We start from the raw sequence: 14,557 nt of genomic DNA, 5'->3' as shown, positions 1-14,557 counted from the left end.
ATGACAACTACTATTTCTTTGTTTTGTATTTAGATTTCTGTAAAAAAATTTGTTTTGTAATTTGTGAAAATTATTTGTTGTATTTTAAAAATTTCTAGTATATTTAATCTTCTTGTTCTGGTTGTTCAAGTAGTTGCAATGATTTTTTTTATTGTTGAATAGTGGCAATGAATTATTTATTTTTTAGAGAATGATTGCAGAATTAATTTAATTTTTTTTTTCTAAAAAGTTACCATTAAATTATTAATTATATTATACAATATTATTAAAAAGGGCAAATATTGAATATCCGAGATATCCGATCCGAAATTTTCGAACGAACATTTTTATATCGGATATAGACATTAAATTATAGAATTTTTGGATACGGATATTTCATCCAAAACTGGGCGGATCGGATATCCAATCCATGCTCACCCCTAAATATATGATTGAGGGACTAAAAGAGAAAGGCAAGATACCAAAAGTGTATAAATATAATAATTTAGGGACCGTATTTGTTTAAGAACTATTAGTGCATAAATATAACATTTAAAAGGCAAGATACCAAAAGTGCATAAATATAACATTTACCTTTTATTGGCCTGTCATATAATACGAACCCCTCAAACAAATTCAAAGACCCAGAAGCCGATCGCACTAAACATCCCTCTCTCTTTCCCCTTTCTCTCTAGTGTCTGCTCTTACTCATGCCATTATCTTCTTGAACTGCTCAGAAATGGCGTCGAAAGGGAAGGGAATAGCCGACGGTAACGATTCATTCGGAAAGAGAAAACGAGACGACGGAAATGGTGGTAAAAGCAAGAGAAATCGCAGCATTCTACAGTTCTTCGAAGACACTGCCGTTGAAGATGGTGGTGCCAGCGATAGCGGCAGCGATGACTTTTTTGATGATGGTTTGATTAATTTCTCTTTCATTTTCCGATTCTCTTCTAATTGTAAAGACTTCACTTTTTAGGGTTTCATATCAACTTGATTTTGTGTAAATAACATACATTTATCTTCTTTACCTCAATTTTGGTTTAAGGGTTTATGCATGTAAAATTTTCTGGAATCTGGGTGGGTTTTTTTTTTCTTACATAGTTATGGATAAATGTTTTTGGGTGTTCCTGAAATTTTCAAAATTTTATGGCTTGTTGGTTTTATTTATTTGTATGTTTTTTTTTTTAAGTGGTTCTTCAACCTGTAAATTATGGAATGTGGGTGCGTCTTCCGAAAAAAAAAAAAAAAGAGAAAGAAATGTGGGTGCTTGTTGAAAAATAAGAAATATGGGTGGGTGCTTGTTGAAAAATAAGACATGTGGGTGCTTGTTGAAAAATGAGAAATGTGGGTATTTTGTTTAAAATAGAAAAAAATTGGGTGGGGTATTTTTATTTGTGATTTTGGTGGTGTCGTGTTAATCTTTTAGCATTTTTGAAGCTCTTTTCCGTGAATTTTGGGGTTCAGGGTCACCATCTGTACTGTAATAGGTTCAAGAAATCTGGGTGGTTTTATTGTTAAACTGTAGTGCATAATTGCTTGTTTTATTGTCATTATTATGATTTTTTTAAAAAATTTTTTTACGTGTTTTTGGATGATTCAAAATTTCAATGCCTTTGTTTCCTGTAGTTGGTTAAGTTAATGAAAATTTTACAATGAAATTTGTGTGTTTTAATTGTTAGTATTATTGTTTCTTTCCTATTTTAGAAACATTAGCATAAACATGTGTTCCTGTTGGCGTGTGAATATTTATCGGTTCTTTGTGCAATCCATTCCATCTGATATCTCTGCTCTGTGTTATTGACCAGATTTCTTGGCCGATTATTTTGAGGATCCTAAAGTCAAAAGTGAGCCTGGAAAATTTGTCCAGGTCCCTTTTATCCCTAAAGAAGAAGAGTTGAGTGGTGATGAACTGGAGAAAATGATAACAGAGCGTTATAGGAGGGGGTATGTTAGGTATGCTGAAGATGATTATGAGTCTAAAAGATCTGTAGACAATAGTGAACTTATGCCTTCTGGGGAACCGACCATCTGGAAGGTCAAATGTAAGGTATGATTTTCTCTTGGCATCAAAATTAAATGGCTATTCTCAAATATTTATTTTATTTCATCACTTAAGGGAGCATTTGGTATGAATATTGGAAATGGAGTGGAAAGAAAACAAATAAGAGAGGGGAACTTCATCTCTTTTTGTTTGAGGAGGGTAAGGGTAAGAGAGGTAACAATTAGGTGGAAACCTTTATCCCTAGGTAATGGTAAATGTTACCTAAACCTTCTAACCAAACACAAAGTAATGATAATGGTTTAGTTGAATCCGTTTCCAACCAAATAAGTACTCTTACCAAACGTGCTCTAAATGTCATTGTTATGTCTCCATCTATTTTGCACAATTTAATTTTATGAACACTACTTTTCCTCCACATGTAGGTTGGGCGAGAAAAAAATACCGTGTTTTGCCTGATTCAAAAGTATGTAGATTTGAAAGTCTTAGGAACAAAGCTGCAGATAATATCTGCATTTGCTGTGGAGCACATTAAAGGATTTGTATTTGTTGAAGCAGAAAGGCAGTCTGATGTAGCAGAGGTAATTTTATTTAAGTGGCCCTATTTTCTCTTCAATTTAGCCTAACTGTGCATTCTTGTCTAAAAATATTTTCATGTAAATGGATTTTTAGGCATGTAACCAGCTTGCTGATGTATACTTTAGCCTTGTAACACCAGTACCACCAAATGAAGTTGGTCACCTCTTGGTTGTTAAAAAGAGGTATCATGAAGTCAAAGAGGGTTCATGGGCACGGGTAAAGAATGGAATCTACAGGGGTGACTTAGCACAGGTTTGGTAGATTTTTATTACAACTTGCTAACATACATTAGGTCCTAGTATTTGCTTCTCAAATGGAACTCATATTGTTGTAGGTGGTGGCTATCAACAATGAGCGAAAAAGAGCAACAGTTAAGTTGATCCCAAGAATTGATTTGCAGGCTCTTACAGCAAAATATGTAATATTCTTAGTCTTCTATCCGAGTTTCTTTACTATATGATTTTGGCTTCCAACATGTTAGTAATTCTTATATTTTAAGACAAGATTTTATCATAGCGTACTTTTTGAAATCATCACGTGACATTCCACATCTTAGCAAATTATTTTGACTCAGTTATTTCATGCTCGTATGTAATAATGTTCAAAGTGAGTCAGAAGGCATGCTTATAGCAATATAGCTGCCATTTCCCTTAGTTGATATGCTATGAAGTCCTTGCTTTTGCAATGTGAGAAAATTTATCTTAATGACTGGTTCCCGTGTAATTTCTGTATCTTTCTTTACTTGTTAATCATGGGCTGCTTTACATTGTCTTCATTTTAAAATTTGAGCTTTTAAGCTGTAAAAAATTGGAATGCACTGCTATCATTTCATGGTTAAAAAATTATTAAATTTTTGTATTGTAAAGAATTTTGAGCTCAATAGCTCATGACAGTGGAAAACATACACACTCTGTGTGAAAGTGTTTCTGCAACAATGTTCATGATTTCAACCATATACGAAATATAAGACTTTGCATTCTTAAATTTGGAGTGTTACAATTACCATGAATTTTCAGGGAAGGTAGAATTTTCTGTGGTCAGGTTTACAATCTCTGTGCAGTTAGTTTGACATTCCACTATTTTAGTGAATCTTGCTTTCTTTTTCTGGTTAGAAATCATGAAGATGGTTACAAAGCTAAAGAAGGTTAGGGGATATGTCATGTTAATTTCAAGAAATTTGTCGTCACTTAATTTCTGGGCACTATACTTGAGAACTATGTTGTTAAATTGGCCGCAATTTTGCTAGTTAGGGTTTATGGGTTGTTTTGAGTGCTTCAATTTGTAAAAAGTCATTACAGTGTGGAAAGGTTATCATAATTTATTTTAATATCCTAGTCTTTTTCACATTTATGGGCACCCTGAAAGGGGACATAATAAAATTGGATACAAGAAAGGAAACACTGAATGAGTGTGGCTTGAATCATCCTAAAAAGAATCTCTCTATCTATTCTTTATCTTAAAGACTTTTAATAATAAGTTCAATTACTTTGTTCATCCTCCAGTTTTTTATGGTCTTTAAAGGGACATAAAGTAAACAAGGAGGAGGTTGTTATTCATGTCATATAGTTGAGAAAACCTTTAATGTATTTTGAGACCCTAGCTAGTTATCATTCTTCAAGTATATTGTGTATGCCAACTAATATGTTAAATATGAAGAACATGACTAGCTATTGTAACTTTGAGACACATTTGCTAAAGTACAGTGTGCTTGCAATTTTCTTTGATTTATATACATTCAAGCTCATTTACCCTAAAAATTACTAATCATTAGCAGCTATTGGACGTAAGTGTAGTAGATCAATTAAATTATTATGCTGTGAAGCATTAGGAAATTATTATGCATTGTACTATGGACTCTATGTAAACATCTCTTTCTTATTACAAGGATAAGATAAAAGCCTAACTTCAATGGAGCCATAGATTTTAATATACTACCTTTGTTTCAAAATGCTCTTAGCATTATTAGCTTGCACAATATTTTAGGCAAAGGAGAGAGATTGTAAAAAGGCGGGTGGGTGTAATACAAAGGTGGATAAAGTAAGAGAGTGTAATAAGGTGGGTAGGTGGATGAAGTAAGAGAGTGTAATTGTGGGTAGGTGTAAAAAATAGGTGGATAAAGTAAGGAGAATGAGTGGAAAGGTGAAAATTATGTGGGGTTTGGGGTAACGTAGTAGTGTTATGGGTTTGCCAATCAATGGAATAATAAGTAGATATCTAAGAAAGTTATGAAACAGACAAAAACAGAATATGTTAACAAGATTGTGATGTTGAGGTAGTACTGTAGTAGTACTATATTACAAAGACTCAAACATATGTTTTTCCGTGCTATAGGCTACATACCATTTATCTTCTGCTGTAAAATATCATTGGTTTCTTGTGTGAAAGTTGTAATGTGCATGGGATGCCCTTTAAACTATGTATTCTTGTGGATGTCCCAAGTCCTTTATAAGAAGTTTGTTATTACAAGTTCTGTTACTTAGTATTGGTTGAACAGGTTATTTATTATGATTTTCAAAGGTATATATGTTAATGGACTCTTGTATTGCATTAAGTTTGATAGTTTATTTATTTTTTTTATTTTTTATTTATATTTTGTTATACAGGGTGGTGGTGCAAATTCGAAGAGAACCAAGGGAACTGTACCAGCAGCAAGATTGATAAACTCGAGTGATCTGGAGTAATTGATATCTCTCCTTTTGTCGTAGCTGTTTAGTTTGCATGGTCCATTTTTATTTATTTATTTATTTATTTTATGGGGCTGCTTTTGTTAATTTTACGTTGACTTTTGGCCTCCTTAGGGAGTTTCGACCTCTCATACAATACAGGCGTGATCGCGACACTGGAAAAATGTTTGAATTTCTTGATAGCCTGATGCTGAAAGATGGGTTTTTGTATAAGAAAGTATCCATTGATTCTTTGAGTTTTTGGGGTATTAATCCCACAGAAGATGAACTTCAGAAGTTCACGATTTCCAGCAATGATGATTCTGGTAATCTGGAGTGGCTTTCACAACTTTATGGAGAGCCAAAGAAAAAGTCAATCGTGAATATTGATAAAGGAGGTGGTAAGGGAGGTGGTAAAGGAGAGTGTTCATCTGGATCTCATGAGCAATCTAGCTTTGAAGTCCATGATCTTGTTCATTTTGGGTGAGCCATATTTTTCAGACCTTCTGGCTCTATCTTGGCTGCTTTGCTTTGTATCACAATAAATTCATTGTTTTGTTTTCATGTTTGGCAGGAAAAGAGATTTTGGTATGGTTGTAGGCATAGAGAAGGATGAGAGCTACAAGGTTTATTAATTTTTTAAAAACTGTTTTTTGGGTGGTGGTGGTTATTGGGGGGGGGGGGGGGGGGGCAGGGGTCAATAAATAGTGCAGGTTTGCCTGTTTCTGATTTGTCATTGTCTATTTTAGATTTTAAAAGAGGGTTTAGAAGGACCGGCGACATTGAATCTAGGACAAAAAGATTTGAAGTATGTGCCTCTAGAGAAGAAATTTACAGCTTTAGATTATCGTATGAAGACAATATCAACAAATGACACTGTCAGAATTGTAGAGGGACCCATCAAGGTTCTGTTCTATCTATAACAGATGCAAAGTGTAGATTGCCGATATATATGCTTATTTCATTTAAGTTTCTTTTATCCTTGTTGCAGGGACGGCAGGGAATTGTGAAGCAAGTTTACAGGGGGGTCATTTTTTTATATGATGAAGATGACTTGGATAATGCTTATTTCTGCACAAAATCCCAGATGACTGAGAAAGTGAAGCATTCTGTCACTGCTTGTCTTGGAAAGGTATTGGGCAGTTTCTGTTCATCCTTATGTTTTATTTGTTTTCTGATGTGCAATTTTGTTGATGTTTTGATCTCATACAGGATGAAGGAGGGCCATCGTGTTTTGAAGATGTTCCTTCCTCTCCTAAATCACCTTTGTCTCCTCAAAAACCATGGCAGAGAGGAAATAATGCTGATGGTATGCATGTGAGCTGTATGCTTGAAGTTAAATTGTATCTCTTTCCTTTTGACCTTATTTTATACTTGGGTTCTTTACTGCAGCAGATCAAACCGAAAAAGATGGATTATTCTCTGTTGGCCAGTCAGTAAGAATTCGAATTGGTCCCTTAAAGGGATATCTCTGCCGTGTCTTAGCCGTTCGTTATTCTGATGTCACTGTGAAACTGGATTCCAAACATAAGGTTCTTACAGGTTTGTCCATACTGGCTCTTGTATTTCTTTTATACACTGTAAGGGTACCTTATGGAGGCTAATGTTCTACAGTTAAACGAGAGCATCTTTCTGAGGTTCGTGGAAAGAATTCTGCCTCAGCAATTGGGTATACTTCTTTCTAAGTTGCAGATTTTTGTATAGTTGGCTGTAACATGCTCTGATGATTAATTTTGGTGACAGGGATCATCCAGAAACGAGTTCTCCATTTAAACCATTCGATTTACTTGGCACTGAAGGCAACACGAACGGTAGGAATCTGCTACACTTTCTTTTTGTTTGCAGTTACGGGATATTGCATGTACCCAATATAATCAATTTACTTTTCTGAATTTCTAGTTCGTTTTGAACATTTCGAAGGCAGCCCTTAAGGATTCTTTTATAGAGGAAGTTTAAGATGATTTATAAGATGTTTTGGCTATTATGCTGGGCTTACGTCCAATTTTCATTTTGTTTTTTGTTTTTTTTCTGCCCTTCCATCCTCCCTACTGGATTCTTCTATTATTCTCTTTTCTATCTTTGCTCCTTGGTTAAATAGGTATGTCAACATCACTCCAAATACATCTTGCAGATGGATATATCTAGAAAGAGGTGTTCAAAGAATTTAAAAAATTTTTAGTCCAGAATATTGGTAGTAGGTTCAATACTTGCTTCAAAGACATCCTCCAGATGATTTAAGTGTAGTCATTGCATTATTGTTATAATTAGACCCTCCTAACAAAACGAAACCTTGTTGATTGACCAGAAATTCTGAAAGAGAGAAAAGAAATGATTTTGGAAACCAAACTGCAGCTTCTGTATGGCAGTTTTCTGTCTCAAAATCTGCCTCTTGTTTCTACTTTGTTTCACCATTTTGAAATTTTTGGGTATGGTGCTGAGAAATTCAGATAAAGATACATCTGTTGCACACTGTTTGTATCTTATTTTGGGCAAGTTTAATCTGTGTGTTTTCAAAAATTCAAAGTGCAAAAATGAGCTCTTTCTTTTTTTCTTTTTCTTTCTTTCTTTTTTTTAAGAATGCAAAAATGAGCTTGATTACCAGTATTGATATTGTTGCACCCTTTCCATGATATTGAAATTTGACTTTAAGGAGCACCCTTTCCATGACTTCTTATTGATGTTTGTGTTCTAGGCATTGGAAACTGATATCGAATTTTTTTGTTTAAATTTGAAGATTGGTTATCACAAGCTAGCAGTTCAACAATTGGTGATGGTTGGAATGTTGGAGGGATGTCAAGTGAAAGGTATGCTCTTTCTCTATACGGGTAGTGTAATTGAGGTGTTCTCTATTCCTAAATGGTGGTATACACTTCCTTCGATCTTCCTTGCTCTGTTATGTGCATGTTAATTTTAACATCTTTTTTTCTTTTACTGAATTGTCCTTGATGGTTGGTAGGTCACATGGGATTTAGAATAAAGAGAGTGCATAGCAAGAACATTGGGGTAATTTAACCCAACACGGAAAAATTATAAGTTTATTTTAGTTGTTTAGACAAGGTAGATAAATGTTTTTTTTTTTTATAAATTGAGCAGACTATTTTTAACCAGGAAACTATAAAGGTAGGGATATAATAAAACAAAGGAGTACATATTTCTCAACAGTTTCGGTTTATCTTCCCTGCTGCTCATCCTTCTCCTCAACTGGTGAGGTACTATCCAGTACACCAGTAATATCTGAACCATTAATTGCTATTGTTGAACTTAGCTGACACTCTGTTGGTCCCCTTTTCAGCTGTCATGGCTAACCTGAGACATTTGTTTCCTTGTACCCTGCCATTCTTCTTGTGATCATGAGCCTTCTTGCCCTTGACAAAGCCTTGAACAGCACTACAGCTGTTCAGTTCTTGGTATTGTTGTTGTTGCTGTCGAAACTCTAAATAATATGACCCATGTAGCTGCTGAAATTATGATGCTGCAAATGCTGCAGCAGTCAGCTCAAATGTTTCTGGAAGAACCTAAGAATGTTATCAGCTACTATGTTATGAAGCTCCCAATATATGGTGCACTGAGGTTTTTAGGTGAAAGTAGAGTACAACAGTGAATTGTTAATCTTAACTAAAAAAATATGTCCTTGAACAGAACCATAAACTCAGAAATAATTTAAGCACATATTTATGAAATCTATAAAAATATAATTAAGGTAGAATCCATTAGAATTAACCACTGAACAGGTTCTGAATGGATTCTATTTCCTTAGGCTCTAGTTACAGTTAAACAGTCTTATTGTTATTTTGCTTCTTTCTGTGTTATGGTCTTCCCTTTGCTACCTTATGCTCATACCTAAGCTGGGTAGCTTATGATTTCCAATATCTGGCACACCGAAATTTTAGGTGACAGTAGAGTACTACTACTGCAACAGCAAATTGTTACTCTAAACTTAAATTAGTATGTTCTTGAATCTGAAGCATAAACTCTGAAAACAATTTAGGCACATATTTACAAAATCTATTAAAATATAATTAAGGTAGATTTCATTAGATTTAACAACCGAAACAGGTTCTGAATGGTATCTCTTTCTTTAGCCTTTAGTTACCATTCAACCAGTCTGGCTGGCTGCTCTTTTGCTTTTTTCTGCATTATGGTCTTCCCATTGCCAACTAAGCTGGGTAACCTTAAGATTTCCTAACAACACCGTTCTCTTCACTCAGGAGGCACACCAAAGTACTTCAGATAAAACTGTTCATGGAACCTGGTGGTATATATTTACTAAACGGCCTGCTTTGTCAATGTTTCTTTTCCTCTTTTATCATGTGTCAATGAAAAAGATCGTCTCTCAACAGTAGCAATATATTTTATGTTATTGTTGTTTTATAGTCTGGACCAAATGGTAAGGAGATTTGTGGAATGGTGTCACTTTCATTGCATTGTAGGAAGTGTTGTAATTGATTATTATGGTTAGATAGTGCTCTTTTTTTTTTTTTTTTTTTTTTTTTTTTTTTTTTTTTTTTTTTGGGGGGGGGGGGGGGGGAGGGGAGAGCTGATATAAAATCTCTATTCTAGATTGTGACAATGTTTACGGGGCATGACATTATGTTTGCTTGCTTTTGCACCTGCTTAACCATTATTTTATATGCAAATATACAATGCCTGTTAGAAGCTGGTGTTGATAGGAACTTCCATATCCTTGTCTACATCCTTTTGGTGTATGTTTTCTTCTGCTGTTTAATGTTTTAGTGACTGACTTAATGATTATTGTTGATGATTTTGATTTATGTGTGCAGGAGTGCTTGGCCTGCCTTTCCGTCCTCGGGTGCTTCGGTTGGTTAATTGTTCCTTCTTTATTTATTTATTTAGTTTGCATTGCATGTGGATTTACGCTATTCTCTTCCTAACATGCATCTCATCAGCCTCCACCCTAAAAAATAAATAATGAAGCTTTTGATAATTCATTGTCTGCGCTTATGCTATTTCTTTAAGTGAGCCCATGTTTCTTTTGGTGAATGCAGCTTCAAGCAGGTACTGCTGCAAATGATCTACCTTCTTCTGCTGGTAATCAATTTTTTTTTTTCCTGACTGATTTTATCTTTAACAAGTATTAAGATCATGAATTTATGTGAGCTAAACATAGCCATACCATTTCTTACTTTTCTTATTTAATCTAAAAATGTAGAAGACACTGCTTGGCTTAGTAAAGTTGCTGTCAGTGATGAAAAAGCTGTTGGTTGGGGGAAAGGAAAAGCCCCTGTTGGAGATCATGGAAACTCATGGAGCGTTGGTGGATGCAGTTCAAGTCAAGAAAAACCAGATAATGAGACTGACCCATGGATGCAGGGACAAAAAAATGCAAATGCTAGTGGTTGGTCGAGTCAAAGTGCTGAGAAGGGCCAGCCTGATTCTTGGGACAGTGGAAAACGTACTGATGAGCAAGGAGGTTGGAATAATATTGGTTCATCTGGTGACCCTGGATCTTCTGGCTGGGGTAAACAGAAAACATGTACAAAAAGTGCATCTTGGGGCAATGGTTCGGAATCCGGTGAACCGAGCCTTGGTAAAGCAGGTGGGGTTGCATCAGCTGAACCTAAGTGCCCTAGTGCTCCAGCTGAAGATTCTTGGGGTAAAGCAGCAGATGGGTGGGGCACAAAGAATACATTAAGTAAGATCAGCGGATGGGGTAGCTCAGCAGCTGTTTCGCAGTCTCAAGCTGTGGATTTGGCTGAAACAAATACAGGCTGGGGCCAAAAAGAAGGGCAAAATGTATCTGTTCCGTCTGAGGATCCTTGGGGAAAAGTGGTAGATAAGAAGGGCGACCAGGGTAATTCAAACAGAGGAAATGGATGGGGAAGCTCTGCTAGTAATCCATCCTGTGATAACAAAGGATGGGGGGCTAGTTCTGGGGGTTTTACAAACTCACAAGAGTTAAATACAGATACTTGTGGGAGGGTTTCTGCTGGGTGGAAGAGTGGTGGAGATGGTGCAGGGGGCAGTTGGAGCAGAGGATTTGGTGCTGATAATAAAGGTGGGAATGACTCCTGGGGGCAAGCAAAGAACTTTGAGGATAATAGAGGATTTAACAGGGGCCGTGGTCCAAGTGGGAGGGGTCGTGGCCGTGATCAATTTGGAAGAGGAAGAGGAAGATCATTTGACAAAGATCAATTTTCTGGATTTGGTAATGACAATCAAGATAATTATGCTTCTGGAAACAAAGGCTGGAAGGACCAGCCTGGGCCATCTTGGGGAAATTCATCTGTAGAGAATGATGGACTGGCAAGTAGTTGGGACAAGGGCAAAAGCTGGAGTGACAACAAGGGGGATGGCTGCAAAGGGTGGAATAAGTCGAACGAACCTGATAAGAATGGTGGTGGCTGGTCTTCAGAAAAGTATGTGATATCTTTATAATTTGTTTAATATCTTAGTTTAAATTTAATGCCCTTTCCTTATCTGAATCCAATTAAATTTTAGCTAATGTTTTACTTTTGAAAATGCTGTATGATATGAGTAGGACCTGGAAATTTTGCATTTCTTTTGCTGGCTGTTTATAACAATGTTTTTCTTCTGCATGAATTGATAAGAAATTTTAGCATGGTTGACTCGCTGGATTTTGGATGTCTATGGAATATTGGGCTTTGTTTTTGCGTTAATTTGGATAGCCAATAGATCTGAGATCCCATTTTATATGCTACTATTGATGGTGTATGATCTTTCTCTTACCTGTGGTGTCATCTATGATGTCTAGTTCCCTGTTTTTGGAAAGTGATTCTATGCTACTCTATGTGTAATTGAGATAAAATAATTTTTTGGACCTTAAGTTTTTCAATTACCCCTCTCCCTTGCCTGTGTTACACTTTTGCTAGTTGCATTCCTTTCTGTGTTTGGTTCAAATACCTAGACAAAATGTTTGGAGAAAATGTGCCGGCCTTTTTTTTTTTTTTTTTCTTTTTCATTGGCACTTGTGGATCTTGTTTTCACCCTTGTTTAGAAAATAATTTTTTGCATCAAGCTTTGTTCTCTTGCTTGATTTTGTAGGTTCCTTTTTTTTTTTTTTTTTTTTTTTTCCCTTATCTTACACTATATTCTTGACACATTCTTTAAATTAAAGTGATAATTGATCTGTTTCTCCATTTGCAGAAGTTCTATACAAACTGGTTGGAATGGTGCCTCGAGGAACTCTGAAAGTGATCAAGAGCCTGGTTGGGGGCAAGGATCAGGTGGGAGAAGAGGAGGCAGAGGTTTCCGTGGAGGCCGTGATCAATCTGGTAGAGGTGGTGGTGGTAGATCAGGTGGTCGAGGGCAATTTCCAAGCTGGAAAAATGAAGGTCAAGGTGGTTCATCTTGGGGAGGTGGTAGTGACGATAAAACAGGTGGAGATAAACGCGGTTGGAGCAGAGGAGGGGGTACTAATGGGGGTGGGGAAGACAGTGGATGGGGAAAGCCAGGTGTAGGTAGTTCTTGGGGAGCTGGAAGTGGTGATAAAACAAGTGGAGATAAAAGTAGTTGGAGCAAAGGATTTAATACTGGTAGGGAAGATAAAGGATGGGGGAAACCAAGTGAAGGTGGATCATCTTGGGGAGACAAGAGCAGTGATAAACCAAGTGCAGGCGGATCGTCTTGGGGTGACAGAAGCATTGATGAACTGATTGCAGGAGGATCATCTTGGGGAGTAAAGAGCAGTGGTAAACCAAGTGCAGGCGGATCGTCTTGGGGAGGCAGAAGCAGTGATGAACCAAGTGCAGGCGGATCATCTTGGGGAGGCAAGAGCAGTGATAAACCAAGTGCAGGCGGATCGTCTTGGGGAGGCAGAAGCAGTGGCGGATCGTCTTGGGGAGGCAGAAGCAGTGATGAACCAAATGCAGGCGGATCATCTTGGGGAGGCAAGAGCAGTGATAAACCAAGTGCAGGTGGATCATCTTGGGGAGACAAGAGCTGTGATAAACCAAGTGCAGGCAGATCATCTTGGGGAGGCGGAAGCAGTGATGAACCAAGTGCCGGCGGATCGTCTTGGGGAGGCAAGAGCAGTGATAAACCAAGTGCAGGCGGATCGTCTTGGGGAGGCAGAAGCAGTGATGAACCAAGTGCAGGCGGATCATCATGGGGAGGCGGGAGCAGTGATAAAACAATTGTTGACAATAGCACAGGAGGCAGTAGCAAGGGCTGGGGCAATGGTAATGAAGCAGAAGAAAAGGATGGGAATAAGGCAGGTGGAGGTGGTTCATCTTGGGGTAGTGGAGGCAATAATCAAAAAAGCGGCTGGGGTAATGATATATCTAAGAATGCAGGTCAAGGTGGATCATCTTGGGGAAATTAATAGTCTGACTATAGTAGTGGGGTAATGATATATCTAAGAATGCAGGTCAAGGTGGATCATCTTGGGGAAGTTAATAGTCTGACTATAGTAGTGGGGTAATGATATATCTAAAGAATGCAGGTCAAGGTGGAGGATCATCTTGGGGAAATTAATAGTCTGACTATAGTAGTGATGCCGAAGGTTGGGGAAACTAGCTTTCAGTTTGTAGTCACTCTTCTTACTTAAGGACTAGCCTTGTTATTTTGTAAAATACATTTTGTGTGATCTGGTCAGCATCTAGGTACTCTTACCATGTTTTCTGGCACTGTAAATAATTACTCCTTCAGATTCATCTGACTAACCGATTACTCTGGTGGTCTTAGCCGTTTCACTCGAGCAAATCTTGTGTGCTTTAAATTTGAACATTTGATCAAACCTCGAGCAAATCTTGTGTGCTTCAGTAAATTTGAAGATTTGATTTGTTTTTTTTTTTTTTTTTTTTTTTTTTTTTTTTTTTTTTTTTTTTCATATTGGTGTGATTTGATTTAGCAATGTCAGTTGACAAATTCATCTCTCCAAGTTGGAATACTCAAGGAAAAGGAAAAAAAAATAAATGAAGAGAACATTATTTAATGTGATGCATCTCAACATTTAGATTAACTTTTGACCAATTAAGATTGAATTTAGGGGCACATCAAATGATTTTATTGTTGTTGAAAGCTTGACTAACGTAATACGAAGTAGGACATTATAAGTTGAAATTTGACAACTAAAATAAGTCTGCGGAAGGTAATTTAATAACATTCAATCACTAATAATTGATTTTGTCATTTAAAATGTGATTCTTTACTAATAAAGCGTAGATAATTTAAGTTGCATTGGGTTACGTATATGCATATTGGGGTAACTTTTATTCATTTCAGGGGTAACTTTTGATCACTTTAGGCTATTTTTATAATGGATGTACAATAATTATTGTACATCCGATTTTTGTAAAAGTTTTATGGAGAGAGAGAGAGAGTAATTGTTTTAAATTATAATTAGTGTGTATCC

The 14,557-nt window shown here is 36.5% G+C and overlaps 1 protein-coding gene across 2 annotated transcripts; it reads left to right on the top strand.

Annotated features, from left to right (window-relative positions):
* The first annotated feature begins 580 nt into the window (after positions 1-580).
* On the top strand, positions 581-13,990 carry LOC145580130 (uncharacterized). Of its 2 annotated transcripts, none has more exons than XM_081637486.1 (19): positions 581-896; positions 1,788-2,029; positions 2,407-2,562; positions 2,654-2,812; positions 2,895-2,978; positions 5,164-5,237; positions 5,359-5,706; positions 5,798-5,849; positions 5,973-6,128; positions 6,215-6,355; positions 6,436-6,532; positions 6,619-6,765; positions 6,838-6,892; positions 6,967-7,034; positions 7,958-8,027; positions 10,005-10,041; positions 10,230-10,272; positions 10,394-11,600; positions 12,349-13,990. In XM_081637486.1, the coding sequence occupies exons 1-19, from the start codon at positions 719-721 to the stop codon at positions 13,523-13,525; spliced, it is 4,491 nt and encodes a 1,496-aa protein (XP_081493612.1). In that variant the 5' UTR covers positions 581-718; the 3' UTR covers positions 13,526-13,990. The 2 variants fall into 2 exon arrangements, with proteins under 2 accessions (XP_081493612.1, XP_081493611.1); XM_081637485.1 differs by having other exon boundaries at positions 582-896; positions 6,616-6,765.
* Positions 13,991-14,557: the final 567 nt, after the last annotated feature.

The sequence above is a fragment of the Chenopodium album genome, chromosome 14 (assembly GCF_948465745.1).
Source record: "Chenopodium album chromosome 14, dcCheAlbu1.1, whole genome shotgun sequence".
Taxonomy (NCBI): domain Eukaryota; kingdom Viridiplantae; phylum Streptophyta; class Magnoliopsida; order Caryophyllales; family Amaranthaceae; genus Chenopodium; species Chenopodium album.
Note: the sequence above shows the minus strand (reverse complement) of the source record. Positions and strands in the feature narration are given on the sequence as shown.

Excerpts from the sequence above, each read along its gene's own strand:
- LOC145580130 (XM_081637485.1), top strand. The coding sequence starts at position 719 with ATGGCGTCGAAAGGGAAGGGAATAGCCGACGGTAACGATTCATTCGGA. Across the intron at positions 897-1,787 it reads CGATGACTTTTTTGATGATG|ATTTCTTGGCCGATTATTTT; the intron begins GTTTGATTAATT and ends GTTATTGACCAG. Across the intron at positions 6,893-6,966 it reads AATTCTGCCTCAGCAATTGG|GGATCATCCAGAAACGAGTT; the intron begins GTATACTTCTTT and ends TTTTGGTGACAG.